This window comes from Nerophis ophidion, linkage group LG08, assembly GCF_033978795.1.
Source record: "Nerophis ophidion isolate RoL-2023_Sa linkage group LG08, RoL_Noph_v1.0, whole genome shotgun sequence".
Taxonomy (NCBI): Eukaryota; Metazoa; Chordata; class Actinopteri; order Syngnathiformes; family Syngnathidae; genus Nerophis; species Nerophis ophidion.
Window position 1 is genome coordinate 77263647 of NC_084618.1, and position 23105 is coordinate 77286751.

The window sequence follows — 23105 nt, forward strand, 5'->3', positions numbered from 1 at the left end:
GGCTAACAGGACAGAGTTAAAATCCAGAAACACGAGTAAAGTGGGATTTCTCACTAAACTAAACAACTATAACAATGCTATAAGATTAAAATTATTTCTAGAAACTTTATTGTCATACCAGCACACATGGGTTGGCATGAACTTGAGCACCCCCGGTCAGTGATTCTCAATTTGTGGTACACGGTCTCTATCTAGTGGTACGCCAAATAATCACTTTTTTAAAGTGCAGTGTTTTTTTTTTTCGATATTTAAGCACAGTGTTACTGATCAAACTATGTGTCACGTTACAGTGGCCAAAAATATTAAATACCGGTATATTTGTTTATTAAAACCTCTGCCTTGTTTTTAATGGATACTTGGGCCTACTATGCTACTGTGTTTTTATGTTGGCCATAATGGTGGTACATGGAGAGCCATATTTTTTTAAATTGGTAATTGGTGAAAAATGCAATAGGTCCCCTAATAAGCCCAGTGAGTACCACAAACCCGTTGGTATATTTAGTTTGATTATAAATTATAAATAGAACAATTAAATGGATTTTGATCTTGTAGTAAAAACAATGAAGCCAAATTAAAGCTCGGTTCAGCACAGTTGGGACACATTTATGGTAAAGTAAAATTTTTTGAAGCAATTAAAAGTTGACTTTGCCAGCTGTTTTAAATCGTACATTTAATTTCAAATTCAAAGAGAGGTGGCCCGCTAACTATTTCAAGCTGGCACTCTAGCAAAGGCCAATCAAAACTGAAGTGCAAGATTCCTTCATGAAATAATCCTATTCATTTGCTGACAGAGGCGTCTGGTGAAGTCGCTGGAGGACCTGTGCTCGCAGTACGACCTCACGGTTCGAAGCTCCACAGGCGACATCATCCAGTTCATTTATGGCGGCGACGGCCTGGACCCCGCCGCCATGGAAGGCAAGGACGAGCCGCTGGAGTTCAAGAGGGTCCTGGACAATATTCGGGTGAGGGACACTTGGATATAGTTTTCCCGTTAGAAGTAGTGCCGTGGTCGGGGATGACTCAACAGTCTGTCACCAGCGTACAAAGCCTCGCGTTCATTCTTTTGAGTGTGATAATTACGGCTTTGTCATACTCCATTAAAGACAAGATGGGATCTGCTTGTACACCATTACGTTTTGTAGAGCACAACTCCTTCACACTCACACATGAAGGAGCTTCTGATGGGAATTAAAGAAGGTAAGTTAAAGGTGAAATAGAGACAGGAGTCCATGAATGTGTCCACTAATGTTGTTGTGGATTGAAAGGCCTGTGTGAGCGCACAAGCACACACACACACACACACACATTCGCCACTAGTTTTCCATTAATTCCTTTGGATCTTTTCTATTCCCCCAGGCCGTTTTCACTTGCCCGAACGAGCCGGCGCTCAGCCAGAGCGAGCTGGTTCTCACGTCAGACGACATCATGAAGAAAGCCGACTTCATGTGTTGCAGAGACAGCTTCTTGGAGGTACATACATTTATGACATGCTATCCATTACTGATAACTAATATGACTATTACTCAATAAGAGTACTACTAACTCATGGGAAATAACATGTTAAGATTGCTCCACTTAGAGAGAAAAATATTTCTGCTTTACCTTTGACCTACTTTGTCTTGTTTGGACTATTTTGCTTGGAGGAAAACCGATATAAATACAGAAACTAGGGGGCAGACTTCTTTAAAGTTACATTTTACGCCTTTGATTTGCACTTTTCACCGACAAGTGTGACAGCTCTTGCAGTCAATCCTGGGAAATGAAGGAAAATGTCAAACGCTAATGCTTTTAAGTTTGTTCTGGACAAAATTTAATGGATTCTTTCTTTCCTGTATTTGAAGCCATAATAATGCACCTGGGGATAGGTTGATTGGCAACACTAAATTGGCCCTAGTGTGTGAATGTGAGTGTGAATGTTGTCTGTCTATCTGTGTTGGCCCTGCGATGAGGTGGCGACTTGTCCAGGGTGTACCCCGCCTTCCGCCTGATTGTAGCTGAGATAGGCGCCAGCGCCCCCCGCAACCCCGAAAGGGAATAAGCGGTAGAAAATGGATGGATGGATGGATAATGCTGGACGATTAATGGAAAAATGATCTAAACTGACATTTAGAGCTTTCAACTGACGGAAAACTGCCGTGTTGATGTATTTAGTTTTTTCCCGTTTTGTTCATGTCTTTCTCCTAATACACCATACATTATGTCCGAGGGACAGAAGAAATAAACACTTCAGTTCATAAAGTTGATTATTTTATTTACACTCCAGGTGGATGTCATTTAAACTATTGCTTAAAGGGGAACATTATCACAATTTCAAAAGGGTTAAAACCAATAAAAATCAGTTCTCAGTGGCTTATTTATTTGAAGTTTTTTTCAAAATTTTACCCGTCCCGGAATATCCTTAAAAAAAGCTTTAAAGTGCTTGATTTTCGCTCTCTCGAAGCCACTGTCTATTTTCCTAGTGTGACGTCATACAATGCTGCCATTGTAAACAAACAATGGCGAATAGCACAGCAAAATATAGCGACATTAGCTCGGATTCAGACTCGGATTTCAGCGGCTTAAGCGATTCAACAGATTACGCATGTATTGAAACGGATGGTTGGAGTACGGAGGCAGATAGCGAAAATGAAGTTGAAGAAGAAACTGAAGCTATTGAGCGAATAGCTATTGACGCTATTCAGACGTAGCATGGGTGTACCTAATGAAGTGGCCCATAGCATGGCCGAATAGCTGCGTTAGCATCGCCGGTAAAATGTGCGGACCAAACGATGAGGACTTTTGCATCTTGTGACACTGGAGCAACTTAAATCCGTCGATTGGTAAGTGTTTTTTTTGCATTAAATGTGAGTGGAAGGAAACAATATAGTTTCAAATGTACATATAGCTAGCCTAAATAGCATGTTAGCATCGATTAGCTGGCAGTCACGCCGCGACCAAATATGTCTGATTAGCACATAAGTCAACAACATCAACAAAACTTACCTTTGTGATTTCGTTGACTTTATCGTTGCAAATGCATCTGCAGGTTATCCATACATCTCTGTGCCATGTCTGTCATCGCCGGTAAAATGTGGAGACACTCGGGCACATTCAATGGGGGTCTGGCGGCGGCGATGACCAAGAAGAACGAGGAGTTGGAATAGAAATACAACACTTTATGTACATATTGATATACATATTTATATAATATTTACATATTTATATAATATGTAACTACAAGCTCCATTCACAGACAGAGTCCCATTGCTTTTATGAGCGGTTGAGCGAGTCAAAAGCCGAAATTTTTATTTTTTATTTGTGGCGGCCGTAATTCTTTCGTGACGGGCTGCCACAAATAAATTAATGTGTAGGAAACCCTGCAATGATGGCTTAGATCCTGTGTCTATTTGCATAGTCAATTACTGTCCTTCCAAGTGGACTTTGGTCCAAAAGCCATGTGAGGCTTGTCTTACAGTCAGGACATGTATAGTACTTACTTACTGCAGTAAACATGTCTTCTTCTGAAGTATAACTGCTGCTCTCCTTTGTACATTTTTAGTTCTGTTTTAGTTTGTATTGTGTTGTTTTTTCTATTGACAGTACTGGGCCCTTTTTTTTCTTTTTTTACTTTCGCACGCTCTCTCTACATGACCTCGTCGACCACATTTACAGCAATCCATATTTTTATCCAGCATGAAGAAGCCAGATGACCAGTTTTACCACAGCGAAAAGATGCCCCTTGAACATTTTGATTTTTGTTGCTACTTCTACACACGATGTGAAAATGCAATTGTTGGGCTTCTTTGGAGACCGTTACCATGGATACACTCAATGATAATGGCCATTTCAAGTGTCAAGTCTTTTGAGCTGCTTCATTTTCAAACCACACACAAGCCGGTCCCTTAACACATTACTGAGAGTGTTCCCACATTTACAATGTTCAGCCAGTGCGCGCAAAGCTGCGACAAGCATGGCAACAGATGTCTCCTCTTCTGGATGTCGCTTGTGAAATCAAAGTCTTTCAGAAACCACCAGTGGTTGGGAAGATTACTAATTTGTTAACACAGCACCTGTTTCTCAATATGTTATGTTTCCCAATCAGAGAGTCTTGGGGCTCAATAAACTCAGAAAAGCGGGCACAATCATCCTGGCTTGTATTTTGTTTGCTACAATAAAAAGGTCAAAACACTCTTTATAAGAGCGCCACTGGTCCTTGCCAACCTTTTTAAATGACCAATTTAACCAGTAATTCCAGACATTTTATCCTTAGCTTGTGGTTATGGCTTTGCTTTGTGGCAGATATGTTACAGAGGTTACTCACAGAGTCCATTTGCTCTTAGCTGTTGATACTGCTTTCCAGTCCTCAACAAGGACATGGACATGGGATAAAAATGCTATGATATGAAAAGGGGTCGGATTAAATAAGCTTTGCTTCTTCCTAGTCCAGGGGTCGGCAACCCGCGGCTTCGGAACCGCATGCGGCTCTTTGATCACTCTGATGTGGCTCAGCTGCATACTTGCCGACCCCCCCCCCATTTTTCCGGGAGGTTGCCGGATTTCAATGCCTCTCCTTGAAATCTCCCGAGGACAATATTCTCAGATTTCCATCCGGACAACAATATTGAGGGGGTGCGGTGATGACATTATCATTAACGCTCTCTAGAACATGCCGTCGCGTGCGTCCGCATACCATGCTAACAGAGTGCTGGCGGGTCACATGTAGTGTGCGGCTGCCGTTATCACGCTCAAATGACTGCAAGGCATACTTGTTCAACAGCCAAACAGGTTACACTGAGGGTTGTGATGTAAACAACTTTAACACGCTTACTAGAGATGCGCGGATAGGCAATTATATCATCCGCAACCGCATCACTAAAGTCTTCATCCACCCGAATCAACATTGTGTCAAAACCGCAACCGCCCGCCACCCGCCCGTTGTTATATATCAGGGGTCGGCAATATTTACCTCTCAAAGAGCTTTGTTGAACCGTTTCACAGAGTAACGAAGACAATGGGAGCCACAACCATTCTCGCTAATATTTGCTGGTACTCATCCAGATAACGAAAATAAGTGCGTGCTGTGGAGCTATTGTCTTTGACACCTCCTACAACATGCACAACCTGCTTGCCAATCCGGCAACATGTTGTATGCAACTTGGGCAGATAAACGTACAAGATTTGAAAGGCATACTGGGTGACACAGAGTACACTGAAGGTTATGATATAAACAACTTTAACACTTTAATATGGACCACACTGTGAAGCCACACCAAACAAAAATGACGAACACGTTTCTGGAGAACATCCTCACAGTAACACGACATAAACGCATCACAACAAATACCCAGAACCCTTTGCATCAATGACTCTTCCTGACTATATTTTACACCTCCTGCGCCCCCAACCCTGCCCACATTACGGACGCACTGGTGCAAGTGGGGTGTATAATATAGTCGGGATAGTCATGGATACAAAGGATTCTGGGTATTTGTTGTTTTGCGTTTATGTTGTGTTACTGTGAGGATGTTCTCCCGAAATGTGTTTGTCATTTTTGTTTGGTGGGGCTTCACAGTGTGGCGCATATTAGTAAGAGTATTACATTTGTTTATATCACAACCATCAGTGTACTCTGTGTCACCCAGTATGCCTTGCAGTCGTGTGCGTGTGTCTACGGAAGCCACATACAACATTTTGCTGGACTGGCAAGCAGTTTGTACATGATGTAGAAGGCCTTAAAGTCAAAGGCTTCATAGCACGCCCTCAACCTTGTAGTCTGGATGACCGCCAGCAGATATTTACGAGTATGTTTGCGGCTTCTATTGTTTTTTTTACTTTGAGACAAGGGTCAAAACGGCTCTTCGAGTGGTGAAGGTTGCCGATCCCTGAAAAATGTATATTAAATATTTCCAAATGGTTCAACCGCCACTTGCCCGAATCAATCTAAAATCAATTTTTTCGTCATGTCCCCCGCCCGACGCGCGGTTTATCCACGGACTCTGCGAATGAGACCGCAAACCGCGCATCTCTAACACTTACTAATATGCGCCACACTGTGAACCCACACAAAAGAAGAATGACAAACACATTTCGGGAGAACATCCGCACTGTATCACAACATAAACACAACAAAACAAATACTCAGAATCCCATGTATCCCTAACTCTTCCGGGCTACATTATACACTCCCCCTCCCCGTGTGCGTCGGTTGAGGTGGGCGATGTTGGGGGGAGCGGGGGTGTATAATGTAGCCCGGAAGAGTTAGGGATTTTATGCAGGTTTTCCGCAGGGCATGTAAAAGCATTAAAAGTAATTTTGTGGATTTTGCGAAAATTACGGCCTTAAAGCCCCACTTAAGAACTTCCAGTTTTGGTTGCTTTTTACGGACAAAGCACAAGTGTTTTGCCAGAAAAATACAATTTCCTATGAGGACTAGTGCATTTAGCGTCAAACTGACGTGATGTCCGCTGTAATATCGGCACAGATCTCCCGTCCAAAGGCAAAACCTAGTAACTCACTTCTAGCTGATCTTGAGAAAACAAAGGAAAACCAATCTATCTTGATGCTGTCTTACAAAGATTTGCAAAGTCATCAAACGTATAAATGTTTTCTTGAGCTTTCATTTTCTTGCCGATTGAGCCATGGATTGAATCTTCTCTCATGAACGTGTGCCCTTTCTCCAGATATTTTATCACATTCTGCGTTTGCACATTGGGCAAGAGCTGTGTACAGCGTCCAGTATTTATTTTGACCTCCACAGTTACACAGAACAATACATTTAATGAAGGTGCTTGCAACGTCCTGGGCCAATCTTCCAAATATCCCCTCGTGCCATAATATCACATAATCAGGTTCGTGCAAATGTCTCATTAAAGACAATAAGGCGACTGACAAAGAAGCTCCGATTGGTCCCTTGAGATACTGGGTTTTTCTGTTGTATCTACGCAGTTAATGTGGTAGTTGCTAGGTCCTGCCATGCGCGTAACAGCTTACTTACGGAACAAATTACAATATCGCATACACTAATGTAAAGCATATCACCTAGGAACTCCAAAATTATAATCAGCTCAGTTTTGACCAAAATTGAGTTACTGGGTTTTGCCTTTGGACGGGAGAGATTACAAATGTTATGTCCCTAATGGCTATGCTGATGTCTAATAACAGTCATTATCAATACATTATTTTCGATTGCGCTACAAACATGACCCTTCTGCGTGCGTGCGTGCGTGCGTGCGTGCGTGCGTGCGTGCGTGCGTGCGTGCGTGCGTGCGTGCGTGCGTGCGTGCGTGCGTGCGTGCGTGCGTGCGTGCGTGCGTGCGTGCGTGCGTGCGTGCGTGCGTGCGTGCGTGTTTTAGGGGTAGCAAAGCCCTGTCTGTCTGTCTGTCTGTTATTTCATTGAACTCCATTGTGTTTAGGGATGAATAGTCTCTCCTATTGCAATTGTACTATTTTCAGCTATAGTTACATGAATCATTAGTAATGTAGCAGCCTAGTTTTGAATAGCAGGGTCCCTGCTATCACATGTTGATAAAAATACAACATTTACATAAAAAAAGTAAACTACAGGCTTCCCAAATGCTGTAATAAATTAAGCATGATGAGTTGAGATTAAACAGTTTCAATGGAAACTGTTTAATGTTAAACTTTTTATATGTAGAAGAAAGATTTTTTCATTTTATTTAATCGAAGCAACAACTTGAGGCAGTTTAATGTGGATTAACGTGGGCAGAATTATTATAGTGTTCCCAATGTTAAAAGGATAACGCCATTGTTTACAAATTTGGTAAATAAATAACCCAAAAATTTCTATTTTGTTGATTTCTTACTGTACCGAAAATGAACAGTACCGTGACCTCTAATCCGAGGTACGTACCGAACCGAAATTTTTGTGTACCGTTACACCCCTTATGAAAACACTAGTCTAGGGTTATTTTCTTTCAATTGCATTTTTACAGAATTTTTATGTAGGACATGCATTCTAAACCATCTTAAAAATTGGAAAACCTCCTCACCTTCCGCGGCAGTGCCTGAACCCCCAAACGGGCCCTGATCCCCAGTTAATATTCCACTGGGATCCCTGATTCATAAAGGAAAATATAACATGACATGTTTTGTATTTGGAAATGAATATTGAGATATTTGATCAAAAAAAGTTGAAAAATATATGAATCTAAAAAAATGTTTAATATTCTTAACTCATGAGGACTTTTTTATTTTTTTGCTACTCTATTGCTGGAAATGATGTATGCCTCAGATGGTTATTAATAGTTTGTCGTAAGTCTGGCAGGCCACAGGTTGATGATTCACAAACGAGAGGGCTCAGAAGAAGCACTTAGACGAATCGACTTTCCAAGAACTCATGAGTTTAAAAGTAGCAAGCGGCTGAATAAAAATGTCAGCACGGTCTCACAGCAACATCTCTATTTGAGGAAACACAATCATTCAATTTGTGTGTGCGTTCCTGCTAGTTCTGTCTTATTCGCTTAATCGTAACAGTATAGGGGTAATTTAGTCCACAAAAGAAAGAGGGAACTTATTCAGACACTTTTTTTCAGGACCGACAAAGGCCGGCTAGATAGTACTATAATGTGATGACTTAGTTTTATACATTTGTATGGTAATTCCTGATGGTTCTTTGTGTAGGCACTAACTGACACGGGCTCAGAGAAGTACCTGGAGGTATAGTTGCTAAGCATGCTGGGACGTGGTTGGATATGATTAACGAGTTGAATGCAGTGACAAGATTATGGCTTGTTTGTTCAATTAACAATATCTTAAAGGAGTCAATAGTTTTGCTCCGTATCAACAAACCTTAGCGCTAAATTCCCAGCGCATGAATGGTTGGTTGTGTTTTCCTTAGCTGCATGCAGTTTACTCTCACGTTTAAGGCTTCGCGCTTGCTAACTCTTCATCTCTGGCCAACGACAGGAGATAAGGAAGTTCATCAGGAGCATCTCGGAGAGAATCAAGAAGACCAGAGACAAATACGGCATCAATGACAACGGCACTAGCGAGGTTAGACACGCCACACACACTTTCGTCACCAGCCTGCTTTGTCTGAAACTGATGTGACTCCCGGCAGCCTAAAGTCCTCTATCAGCTGGACCGCATTACACCCACCCAGCTGAAGAAGTTCCTGGAAACCTGCAGGGACAAGTACATGAGGTAGCAGACCAGCTCTAAAGTACTTTAATTTGTCTACGCACACTCGCTCGGCCAATCGCGCCGTTCTTGGGCCCACTGCTCACTTTAAGACTGGCACGTTTTGGCTTGGCTACATGCTTTGATTTATGTCCAGGTTATCAATTTTTTGGCCTGATTGAGAGAGGTGGGCCAGGGCAAGGCATCTTTGCATTGTCATAGAATGGCTAATGCCAGGTCCTAATGATAAACCACATTGGGCTTTAGCTATCGATTATTTTATTGATAAAATTATCAATTAGGTTGATCGAGTTATGAGATGAAACACACTTTATAGCCTAAATGCGTATTTTACGCAAAATAAATCAATTAAGCAATGTTTTTGCTGCTCATGATCTTCACTGTATTTTCTAAAAAATGCACAACATCGACATAAATAAATTAAAAATTAATAAATAAAATCTCTTAGTGTTGCCACCACACAGATCATGACACACAAATACCACCGCTCTTGTGCGCCCTATTGCAGCATCCATGCGGGAAAAATGTAACGATTACAGTATTTACCGGACTATAAGTCGCAGTTCTTTTCATAGTTTGGCCAGGGATGCGACTATTATTCAGGAGCGACTTATGTGTGAAATTATTAACACATTACTGTAAAATATCAAATAATATAATTTAGCTCATTCACGTAAGAGACTGGACGTCTAAGATTTCATGGGATTTATTGATTAGGAGTGACAGATTGTTTGGTAAACGTATAGCATGTTCTATATCAGTGGTCCCCAACCATCGGGCCAAGAAATAAAAAATATATATATATATTTTTTTTTTATATCAAATCAACATAAAAAACACAATATATACATTATATATCAATATAGATCAATACAGTCTGCAGGGATACAGTCTATAAGCACACATGATTGTATTTCTTTATGAAACCCCCCCCCCCCAAAACGTGCGTGCGTGTATAATATAAATGATAAATGGGTTGTACTTGTATAGCGCTTTTCTACCTTCAAGGTACTCAAAGCGCTTTGACACTTCTTCCACATTTACCCATTCACACACACATTCACACACTGATGGAGGGAGCTGCCATGCAAGGCGCCAACCAGCACCCATCAGGAGCAAGGGTGAAGTGTCTTGTTCAGGACACAACGGACGTGACGAGGTTGGTATTAGGTGGGATTTGAACCAGGGCACGCCGTCCCCATATGCAATATGTGTGTAATTAGTATGTATACAGTATATATGTGTAAATACAGTCATGGTCAAACATTCACATACACTTGTGAAGCACATAATGTCATGACTGTCATGAGTTTCCTATAATTTCTACAACTCTTATTTTTTTGTGATAGTGATTGGAGCACATACTTGTTGGTCACAAAAAACATTTTATGAATTTATCATGGGTCTACTGAAAATGTGACAATCTGTTGGGTCAAAAATATACATACAGCAACATAAATGATCAATTTTGGTGAAGTACAAAAGTTACAATCAAATCAAATTAGCTTCATGCTATGGCCTCTTAACTTCATGTGAGTGATTATGATTGACGATACCTTTTGACTTATCTGAGTCCATTTAAGTAGGGCTCATGTGATGCAGTCTTCAGACTCGGTTACAAACGTGACAATGGAAAAGTCAAAGGAACTCAGCACAGATCTGAAAAAACGGATTATTGACCTGAACAAGTCAGGAAAGTCACTTGGAGCCATTTTAAAGCCTCTTAAGGTCCCAAGAGCAACTGTGCAGACAATTGTTCGTAAGACTAAAGTGCATGGCACAGTTTTTTCACTGCCACAATCAGGAATAAAACACAAGCTTTCACCTGCTGCTGACAGAAAATTGGTCAGGATGATCAACAGTCAACCGAGAACCTCCAAAAAGCAGGTCTGCATTGAATTGGAAGCTGCTGGAGCACAGGTGTCAATGTCCATAGTCAAGCGTGTTTTGCATCGCCATGGACTGAGATACTACCATGCAAGAAGGAAGCTCTTGCTCCAGAAGTGACACCTTAAGGCTCATTTACAGTTTGATGCTGATCACATGGACAAAGATAAGACTTTCTGGAGGACAGTTCTGTGGTCAAATGAAACAAAACTTTAGCTGTTTGGCCATAATACCCAGCAATATGTTTGGAGGAAAAAAGGTGAGGCCTTTAATCCCAGGAACACCATACCTAAAGTAAATGGGACAGTGAAAAATGAGGAATTCCTCCAAATTTTCAGGACAACCTAAAATCATCAGCCCGAAGGTTGGGTCTTGGGCGCAGTTTGGTGATCCAGCAGGACAATGGCTCCAAACACACGTCCAAAGTGGTAAAGGAATGGCTAAGTCAGGCTAGAATTAAGGTTTTAAAATGGCCTTCCCAAAGTCCTGACTTAAACCCCATTGAGAACATGTGGACAGTGCCGAAGAAACTAGTCCATCTCAGAAACCCAACAAATTTAGCTCAACTGCACCAATTTTAGAGAGATGGATGGATGGATAGGTAGATAGATAGATAGATAGTACTTCGTTCAGGAGAGTTCCCTCAAGAAAATTAAAATTCCAGCAGCAGTGTACAGAATTGAGATCAAATTTAAAATGTAAATAATGGGGGTATAAATGGAAACAAAATAGAAAAATATTACAGTAAGAATAAAAATAAGCAGCAATGATAATACAAATATAACAGTACAATAATAATATAACAAGAGAAACTACGCAGTAGTGACCATGTTCTGAAAAAATATTGCACAGTTATTGTTTTCATCCTAGTAATAATTGTAGACCTGCACCAGACTGGGAAGAGTGAATCTACAATAGGCAAGCAGCTTGGTGTGAAAAAAATCAATTGTGGGAGCAATGATCAGAAAATGGAAGACATACAAGACCACTGATAATCTCCCTCGATCTGGGGCTCCACGCAAGATCTCATCTCGTGGGGTCAAAATGATTATGAGAACGGTGAGCAAAAATCCCAGAACCACACGGGGGGACCTGGTGAATGACCTGCAGAGAGCTGGGACCAAAGTAACAAAGGTTACCATCAGTAACACACTACGCCGACAGGGAATCAAATCCTGGAGTGCCAGTCGTGTCCCCCTGCTTAAGCCAGTGCATGTCCAGGCCCGTCTGAAGTTTGCCAGAGAACACATGGGAGAATGTCATGTGGTCAGATGAAACCAAAATAAAGCTTTTTGGTATAAACTGAACTTGTCGTGTTTGGAGGAAGAAGAATACCGAGTTGCATCCCAAAAACACCATACCTACTGTGAAGCATGGGGGTGGAAACATCATGCTTTGGTGCTGTTTTTCTGCTAAGGGGACAGGACGATTGATCCTTCTTAAGGAAAGAATGAATGGGGCCATGCATCGTGAGATTTTGAGCCAAAACCTCCTTCCATCAGTGAGAGCTTTGAATGGTTGACCAAATACTTATTTTCCACCATAATTTACAAATACATTCTTTAAAATTCCTACAATGTGAATTCCTGGATTTTTTTTCCACATTCTGTCTCTCACAGTTGAAGTGTACCTATGATGAAAATTACAAACCTCTGTCATCATTTTAAATGAGAGAACTTGCACAATCGGTGGCTGACTAAATACTTTTTTGCCCCACTGTATATATGTGTGTGTGTGTGTGTGTGTGTGTGTACACAAAAAGCTGTGACTGCATATGTGTGCATAATACAGTGATTTAATTTATGCGATTGCTCTTCTTGCAAGTATTTGCTACCACTTTGAACAATATAAATAATTACAAAAATTTGACACAAAGATTGGAAATAATCCACTAAATCGTTGGAATTGCACTTATATCCTGCTGTAAAAGTGATTCACAAGCAAAGGAGCTAAATCTTGAATGCTGAGTGCTGAGGCCCAAGGCTAGAGTGACTATGCCTCTGTTTGATGTTCACTCAGAGCTCAGATGGAGCCGGGGTCCGCAGTCGGGGCCTTATGTGCCCAGAGCATTGGAGAACCCGGCACTCAGATGACTTTGAAGACATTCCACTTTGCCGGTGTGGCATCCATGAACATCACTTTGGGCGTTCCTCGCATCAAGGAGATCATCAACGCCTCCAAGAACATCAGGTGTCAAATATTCCCAGTTGTCGTAATAATTGCATTCCTATTTTGGAATAGCACTTTGTTTGAAAGGCATATTAATGCTCTGTTTGTCGCTTAGCACCCCGATAATCACCGCACATTTGGATGTGGAAGACGACGCCGACTTTGGCCGCCTGGTGAAGGGGAGGATCGAGAAAACGCTCTTAGGCGAGGTGAGGTATCCCAATCTGCCAGTTGTCTTGGCTTTGTGTGTTTCAGGCTTATAAGGACACAAAGAAGTAATTGCTGTGCTCCCTGCAGATTTCTGAATACATTGAAGAAGTTTTTCTACCAGACGACTGTTTCATCCTCGTCAAATTGTCCCTGGAGAGAATAAGACTACTGCGACTTGAGGTGTGGCAAGTCACATACTTTGTGATGAATAAATATCATCAAAGTTGACAATCTTTAAATTAGCTTTATAATGGCAGTGCTACACAAAAAGTGACACATTGGTTCCTCCCGTCAAAAAATGTGTCCTTTAACACATTTTCGATCCCTCATTTATCTTAACATAAACTAATGCAATATTTTGTGTTTGTAATTTAGACACATTTCCATAAGTGGGACAATGAAGAATACTGTATTGTATTATAAAATGTGCCTTTTCCAACAGATGGCGTGACATTTTTACCATTATAAGATTGCAGCAAAATATCACTAACCTTTTATCTGCCAGTGTAAAAATCCTTAAAACAATACAGTAATCGATTATATTATAAGTGATGTTTTAAGCTTATTTTGTTAAAAAAAAAAACCCAGACTCATTTAAAATAAAAGTACATGTTTAAATATTTTCAACAGATTTTGGTCACTGAAGGGAAAATGCATGAAAAAATAGTTGCTGCCAATAAGTGACCCATCTCAGGGCATAGTAATATTTAATTAAAAATTTTTTTAAAAAGATGGTGGTAATTGTATGCTAATTATTTTCCACCAGTTTTTGTGGGATATTTAACATATATTTAAAGGGACGGCGAGGCGCAGTGGAAGAGTGGCCGTGCGCAACCCGAGGGTCCCTGGTTCAATCCCCACCTAGTACCAACCTCGTCACGTCCGTTGTGTCCTGAGCAAGACACTTCACCCTTGCTCCTGATGGGTGCCGGTTAGCGCCTTGAATGGCAGCTCCCTCCATCAGTGTGTGAATGTGTGTGTGAATGGGTAAATGTGGAAGTAGTGTCAAAGCGCTTTGAGTACCTTAAAGGTAGAAAAGCGCTATACCATTACAACCCATTTATTTATTTATAAAGGACCTCTGAAGAGTTCAATGTTTCCCTCTCCCAGGTGAATGCAGAGACTGTGCGCTACTCCATCTGCATGTCCAAACTGCGCGTGAAACCAGGTGACGTCGCGGTGCACGGCGAGGCCGTGGTGTGCGTGTCGCCGCGAGAAAACAACAAGAGCTCCATGTACTATGTGATGCAGTCGCTGAAGCAGGAACTACCGAAGGTGAGAACAAACTTTAGGACATTGATGAAGAGTCACCTTTTCAATATATAGATAGATAGATAGATAGTACTTTATTGATTCCTTCAGGAGAGTTCCTTCAGGAAAATTAAAATTCCAGCAGCAGTGTACAGAGTTGAGATCAATTTAAAGAAAAAAGTAAAAAGTAAATAATGGGGGTTTAAAAGGAAACAAAATAGAGAAATATTACAAAAAGAATAAAAACAATGGGAATAACAATATAACAGTAAAATAAGAATATAACAAGGTTCCATCCACAGTAATAAACTTATACAAAACAACAAAACCTAATACAGATCAATGCTCTAGTTTACAAATATTATTTTATTAAATTAAATTTAATGCAACAATATTCAATAATTTTTAGCCCACCATTTAACAATAATTACAACAATATTCAATCATATTTAGCCCACCATTTAACAATAATTACCTTTATGAAATATGTATATGTGAGAAAAGGTGTCAGAACTCTGGGTAGAGTAGTAAAAAAATCCTGGTAATTTTGGTCTAATTGCAAATTTTATGGCCTGATACAATTTCAAAATTAACTGTTCAATTATTTGAGGCTCGGAATGCTAACAATAGACAATAGAATGTTATTGTTTTTTTAAAAAGAAAATACTTGGAGCAAGAAATTCCTGGTAAATTTGGTGTAAAAACTTTCGTGGGATGTGGAAACTGCATATATCTGTAAAATTGTATTTACTATAGCAATGCTGACAATGGACAATTGAATGTTTTGGTTCCTTTAAACAACAAATTACCAGTACATAAAAGTTCCTGGTAAGTTTTGTTTCAATTAAATTTTTTTAAACGGCAACAAAGAGCTTAAAGTTCCTGGTATTTTTGTCTCACTGCAATTTTTTTTAAACAGCTGCAATGAGCTAAAAGTTCCTGGTAATTTTGGTCTAAATACAAATTTGGTGGCATGTTGAAACCTTAAAAGGGAACTGCACTTTTTTTGGAATTTTGTCTACCGTTCACAATCATTATGAGAGACATGACGACGGATGTTTTTTTTTTTTTTTGCATTTTTAATATTAAATAAATGTGATAAAAAGTCAGTTTACAATGGAGCCCTCTGGGAGCCGTTCATTTCTGCCTGTAGAGCCCCTAAAACATCCAAACACCTCCATTAAGGTTTTATTTTTATATATACGATGTAAGTATATATGTAAAATAGTAACCAGCACATTTATAATAACATTTAATATTTACATATTTTAATCATTTTAAGCATACACGGCTCATTAATTTCAAAATTGCATCACATTTGCATTTTTTCTTCATCAATGGTTATTACTCGCTGCAGACTTCATGAAAGCCAACAAACATAACAAAACATCGCTTATTGTACAATGTCTGCTGTCATTTGGATGCTGACATATATTCCCATTTAGATTAAAAATGTCTCATAATCCTTGCAAAGAAATAGGGTGGGGGTTAAGGGGAACAAGTTCTTTTTTGTGTCGTTCTTGCCATTTCCAGGTTCTGAATGGCGGTCAAAGTGTCTCAATTTGTCGGATTCAATTTTCAGCCATCTACTTTCCAGGTGAGAGGCATGAGTTATGATCTACAATAAACGTACAGAGAGCAGGGCAGCAAGGAAAAAGCGGACCACTCGATGATGTAAAACATAGGGAGACACGGAAGTGATCACGTCGCTGACATGAATTGTTTGTCTTTGTTAGCAATTATAACAATATCACTAATCCTTGGTTAATATTCAAGTCATGAAATGTAAATTGAGTGTTGTTGACGCTTTTTGAATGGTTATTTTTCTGATTTTACCGGTGGAATAGTTGAGCTCCCATTGGCTCAGTTGTAAGCAGACTTTAATTAAATGTATTTAATATTTTTTTTAAATCTATCCTTCATGTCTTTCATAATGATTGTGAATGATAGGCAAAAATAAAAAATGCAGTTCCCCATATGCATGTAACATTTGATGACGCTAGCAATGCTAACAATAGACAATTGAATTGTGTGGTTCCTTTAAACAACAAAATACCAGGACACAAAAGTCCGTGGTATTTTTTGGCTTCTAAATATACTTTTTCTGGAGCCTTAAAACCTTTTAAATGTCTGAAATTTGATGACGCTAAATAAACAATTGAATGTCTTCGATCATTATATTAACAAATTATCAGGACGTAAACTAATGTTCTTGGTAATTTTGGTCTAAACACAACTTTTGTGGGAAGTTGCACCCTTAAAAATATTGGTTTGATTAAATTAACAACTTGTATTTAAATTATTCCTGGTAATTTTGGTCTAAATGCAACTTTTGTAAAATGTTGAAACCTTAAAAAGTATTTAGAATTTTATGACACTAGCATTGCTAACAATAAACAGTATCATATTTTGGTTGATTTAGACATCAAAGTACCAGGAGATGAAGGTTCCAGGTAAAAAGTTTTCCAAATAAAATTTTTGTTGAGCGTTAAAAACTGTAAAATGTGTGATATTAGATGACGCTAACAATAAGCAATATGTTTTCATTAATAAACTACTTGGACATCAACTAAATGCCTTTGGTAATTTTAGTTTAAACACAACTTTATTGGGAAGTTTCAGCCTTAAAAATATTGGTTTGATTACATTTTGCTAGAAAAATTACCTAGAATTTGAGATTCCCGCTAAATTTGGGTCTAAATGCAATATTTTGGGGATGTTGAGCCTAAAAAATAATGTTTTGATTACATTTCACTTGGAAAAACAACAATTAGGAGTTAGTTAAGAGATTCCTGGTGTAAATCTTATCTTTTGTGGGACTTCACCTAAATTGAAAGGTGGTGGTTCAAGGAATCCCCGAGGTCGCCCGTGCCGTCATCCACATCGACGAGCAGAGCGGCACAAACCAGTACAAGCTGCTGGTGGAAGGAGACAACATGCGAGCCGTCATGGCCACCCACGGCGTCAACGGAAGCAGGACCACGTCCAACAACACATTCGAGGTGCGAGCGTATTCAACAAGCAGTCGCTCTACTAAAGGAGCGATGTTGTATGGTTTGTAAAAAAAACAAAAACAATACATCTCCTGCAGGTGGAGAAGACTCTTGGCATTGAAGCTGCCAGGTCTACCATCATTAATGAGATCCAGTACACTATGGTCAACCACGGCATGAGCATCGACCGGCGGCACGTCATGCTTTTAGCCGACCTAATGTCCTATAAGGTAGCGGGACACATCATTGATTCTCTTTGTTCTTCACTCATTAGGCATCTCACTTTCCTTATGTCCCCTCACAGGGGGAGATACTCGGAATTACCAGATTCGGCCTGGCCAAGATGAAGGAGAGCGTCCTCATGCTGGCGTCCTTTGAGAAAACAGCCGACCATCTCTTTGATGCCGCCTACTTCGGGCAGAAGGACTCTGTCTGCGGTAAATTTATGAACGCACAAAATTTAACTGGGAATCTTTGACTATGCGTGGGGGGCATTTTGACATTTTTAGAAAGTTAAGGATCAAAGGGCCAAGTGCCACACACTTATCCATATTTGGCACATTTTAGCTGCTTGATATTTCTTATCGATTACAAAACGTTAAGGAGGTCGTCACGGAAGGAAACAAGGTAGGAGGCAAACTTTCACAGTCTTAATATGCAATTATATTAATCATAAATCCATTACATTAATATTATACTTATACATATATATGTATAGGGTGTGTGTCTGTGTGTGTCTGTGTGTGTGTGTGTATGTGTGTGTGTGTGTGTGTGTGTATATATATATATATATATATATATACTGTATATATATTTGTGTGTTTGATCACTCTGATTTGGCTCAGCTTCATACTTTCCGACATCCCCGATTTTCCATAAGGTTTCCGAATTCCAGTGCCCCTTTCAGGAACCACACGGGACTAACAATCTCAGATTTCCAACCGGACAATAGAATTAAGGGCGTGCCGTGATGGCAATGTCTTAACGTCCTTATAAACATGTCGTCGCGTCTGCTATTACACCATGCTATCTGCGTTCCGGCTGGGCACATGTAGTATGCGGATATTGTTAAATCATGTCAGTGACTGCAAGGCATACCTGCTCAACAGCCATACCGGTTACACTGAGGGTTGTGATATAAACAACTTTAACACTCCTACTAATATGCGCCACACTGTGAATCCACATCAAACAAGAATGACAAACACATTTCGGGAGAACATCCGCACTTTAAGACAACATAAACACTACAGAACAAATACCCAGAATCCCATGCATCCCTAACTCGTCCGGGCTACATTATACAGCCCTGCAAGCACCAAACCCTGCCCACCTTGACCGACGCACGGAGGGGGGGGTATATATGTGTATGTATATATATATATATATATATATATATATATATATATATATATATATATATATATATATATATATATATGTATATATATATATATATGTATGTATATGTATATATATATATGTATGTATATGTATGTATATGTATATATATATATGTATGTATATGTATATATATATATATATATATATGTATATGTATATGTATATATATATATATATATATGTATATGTATATATATATATATATATATATATATATGTATATATATATATATATATATGTATATATGTATATATATGTATGTATGTATATGTAAATATATATATGTATATGTATGTATGTATATATATATGTGTATGTGTATGTGTGGGGAAAAATCACAAGACTACTATATATGTGTATATATATATATACATATATATATATATATATATATAAACACAATGGGGCAAAAAAGTATAGAGTCGGTCACCAATTATGCAAGTTCTCCCACTTAAAAAATGAGAGAGGCTTGTAATTTTCATCATAGGTATATTTAAACTATGAGAGACAAAATGAGGGAAAAAAATCCAGAGAATCACTATCTGATTTTTAAAGATGTTTTTGCAAATTATGGTGGAAAATAAATATTTGGTTAATAACAAAAGTTAATCTCAATACTTTGTTACATACACTTTGTTGGCAATGAGAAAAGTGAAACGTTTTCTCTAAGTCTTCACAAGGTTTTCACACACTGTTGCTGGTATTTTGGCCCATTCATCCATGCAGATGTCCTCTTGAGCAGTGATGTTTTGGTGCTGTCGCCTTGCAAAACGGACTTTCAACTTCCTCCAAAGATTTTTAATGGGGTTGAAATCTGGAGACTGGCTAGGCCACTTCAGGACCTTGAAATGTTTCTTACAAAGCCACTCCTTAGTTGCCCGGGCGGTGTGTTTGTGATCATTGTCATGCTGAAAAACCCAGCCACGTTTCATCTTCAATGGCCTTGCTGATGAAAGGAGATTTGCACTCAAAATCTCAAGATACATGGCCCCAATTATTCTTTCTTTAACACGGATCAGTGGGAGAAATTGCACAATCGGTGGCTGACTAAATACTTTTTGCCCCACTGTATATAATATATATATATATATATACACATGTATTTATGTATGTATGTATGTATTAGGGTTGTCCCAATCCGATATTTGGATTGGATCGGCCGCCGATATTTGCCAAAAAATGCGTATCGGCAAGGCATGGGAAAATGCCGATCCAGATCCAGTCCGTGTTTTCCAACGCACCAAAATAATACATTCCACTCTTCTGCTGCTCCCTATGCTCCGTTCCGCATTTTACAGCACACCTTCAACACATTCACATGTCTGTGTTCTTACCGTTAAGACGGCCATGTGAATTAAAAGTTACGGTAAAAATGTCAGCTGTGTGGGATTATTTTACTAGGGGTGTAACGGTACGTGTATTTGTATTGAACTGTTTCGGTACGGGGGTTTCGGTTCGGTACGAGGGTGCATCGAACGAGTTTGTAAAGTAAAGTCTTAACAAGCTGCTCTGCAGCTGCCTCTGTCTGAGCAGTGAGCACTCAGCATTGTCCCGCCCACACAACCATCTGATTGGTTTCATACAAAGCCAATCAACAGTGCGTATTCAGAGCGATGTAACAGCCAATCACCAGGGCGTATTCAGAGCGATGTAACAGCCAATCAGCAGAGCGCATGGAGTCAGTGCTCCGGCGTTGAGATGAGCAGATATGTGTTTAGCAGGTGAGCAGCTGACATCGTACACTCCCCAAATTTATATAAAACACTTCCCAGTCACAACTATTACAAACATCACTATGAGCCCGTTGACCTTCTAGAAAATTAAACTGCAGCTCAGCTCTCTCATAGTTCTGGGTTGAGGTGAAGGCTAATTAGGTTTTAGTGTTGCATTAGCTCATTTTGCTGTGTGTGTGTGTGTGTGTGTGTGTGTGTGTGTGTGTGTGTGTGTGTGTGTGTGTGTGTGCGTGTGTGCGTGTGTGCGTGCGTGCGTGCGTGCGTGCGTGCGTGCGTGCGTGCGTGCGTGCGTGCGTGCGTGCGTGCGTGCGTGCGTGCGTGCGTGCGTGCGTGCGTGCGTGCGTGCGTGCGTGCGTGCGTGCGTGCGTGCGTGCGTGCGTGCGTGCGTGCGTGCGTGCGTGCGTGCGTGCGTGCGTGCGTGCGTGCGTGCGTGCGTGCGTGCGTGCGTGCGTGCGTGCGTGCGTGCGTGCGTGCGTGCGTGCGTGCGTGCGTGCGTGCGTGCGTGCGTGCGTGCGTGCGTGCGTGCGTGCGTGCGTGCGTGCGTGCGTGCGTGCGTGCGTGCGTGCGTGCGTGCGTGCGTGCGTGCGTGCGTGCGTGCGTATAATAAAAGTCAACTACAGGCTTCCCAAATGCTGTAATAAATTAAACATGATGAGTTGACTTGAAACTGTTTAATGTTACACTTTTTCTACGTAGAAGAAAGGTTTTGTCATTTAATCAAAGCAACAACTTGAGGCAGTTTGATGTGGATTAACTTGGGGAGAATTATATATTTTGTTGTTTTCTTACTGTATTAAAAAATGAACCGAAGCGTGACCTCTAAACCGAGGTACGCACCGAACCGGAATTTTTGTGTACCGTTAAACCCCTATATTTTACCCTACAAAACGAAAAAGATGAAGAGGTGGAGTGCAAAACATGACACAATAAAGTCAAGCGTGGTGGTAAAGTTGTAAGACATTTTAATGACTCTTGCGAGTGAGAGGCTTTTTAGCACTCATCATAGATGAACGCAGGAGCAGGCTGACACCTGAGCATCTTGAAGTGCTCGTCTTTGTTAGAAAGAATCTTCCCCATTATGCTTGGACTTCAATTGTTTGCCACCTGATTCGGGCAAACAATTGAAAGGAGTGTGTAGATAGTTTTTATTTTCATTTTTTAAGTTTACACTTGTTCAAGAGCAAGTATTGATGCTGAGTTATAGACATTTTATCCCACTCAGGTTGTTTGTGTGTTTTGCTTTTTTAAATAATGTTTACAGCATTATTTGCACTTTATACTGTTCACTTTTTTTTACTGTTTAATGATGCCATTTCTGTTTGTCATATATAATTTTTTTTCTATTTTGTGTTTATCCTTGAATACCAACCATTTTGTATTATTCAAACTCACCTAATTCAGCTGGCTAGTTGTGATCAAGAGTACTAGAACCCTTTTCAACATGAATCTGACAACTAAGTAGGTTAAATAACTTTAAACTTTAATATATGCTCAGATAGGCCAGTATCGGATCGGAAGTGCAAAAACCTGGATCGGGACATCCCTAGTATGTATATATATATATATATATATATATATATATATATATATATATATATATATATATATATATATATACTTAATCGTGATTAAGTGGAGAAATACAGCGATTCTTTCTGATTAAAATTTTTAAATCATTGCCCACCCTTAATATATATATATATATATATATATATATATATATATATATATACAATCGCTCTATTTCTCCACTTAATCGCGATTAACTGCATTGTATTTCGCAAAACCCAATATTGAATTCAAAAGTAGTCTGTAGTGCACCTTTATTGGAATATTCTCATTTTAGAACAAAAGCGCCAAAACATTTGTTGTGCAAACACAATTTAAATCAGTACTTGTTAAACAGTAGCAGTTAAAGGCCTACTGAAATTAGATTTTCTTATTCAAACGGGGATAGCAGGTCCATTCTATGTGTCATACTTGATCATTTCGCGATATTGCCATATTTTTGCTGAAAGAATTTAGTAGAGAACATCGACGATAAAGTTCGCAACTTTTGGTCGCTAATAAAAAAGCCGTGCCTGTACCGGAAGTAGCAGACGATATGCGCGTGTTGTCACGGGTTGTAGGGCTCCTCACATCCTCACATTGTTTATAATCATAGCCTCCGGCAGCAAGAGCTATTCGGACCGAGAAAGCGATGATTTCCCCATTAATTTGAGCAAGGATGAAAGATTCGTGGATGAGGAAAGTTGGAGTGAAGCACTAGAAAAAAAAGAAAGGGCGACGGCTCCAGGCGGCGGCAGTGGGAGCGATCAG

The 23105-nt window shown here is 39.8% G+C and overlaps 1 protein-coding gene across 2 annotated transcripts in view; it reads left to right on the top strand.

The window, feature by feature from the left end:
* Positions 1-23105, top strand: part of polr3a (polymerase (RNA) III (DNA directed) polypeptide A) — a 66800-nt gene that overhangs the window by 36030 nt on the left and 7665 nt on the right. The window contains exons 20-31 of one of the 2 annotated variants that reach the window (XM_061909770.1): positions 792-962; positions 1357-1470; positions 8620-8655; positions 8905-8991; positions 9059-9141; positions 13045-13215; positions 13310-13403; positions 13492-13584; positions 14515-14679; positions 17493-17657; positions 17747-17878; positions 17953-18085. In XM_061909770.1, the coding sequence (XP_061765754.1) occupies positions 792-962; positions 1357-1470; positions 8620-8655; positions 8905-8991; positions 9059-9141; positions 13045-13215; positions 13310-13403; positions 13492-13584; positions 14515-14679; positions 17493-17657; positions 17747-17878; positions 17953-18085 (1444 nt within the window). The remainder of the gene's footprint in view (positions 1-791; positions 963-1356; positions 1471-8619; positions 8656-8904; positions 8992-9058; positions 9142-13044; positions 13216-13309; positions 13404-13491; positions 13585-14514; positions 14680-17492; positions 17658-17746; positions 17879-17952; positions 18086-23105) is intronic. The other variant, XM_061909771.1, reaches the window with a different exon arrangement.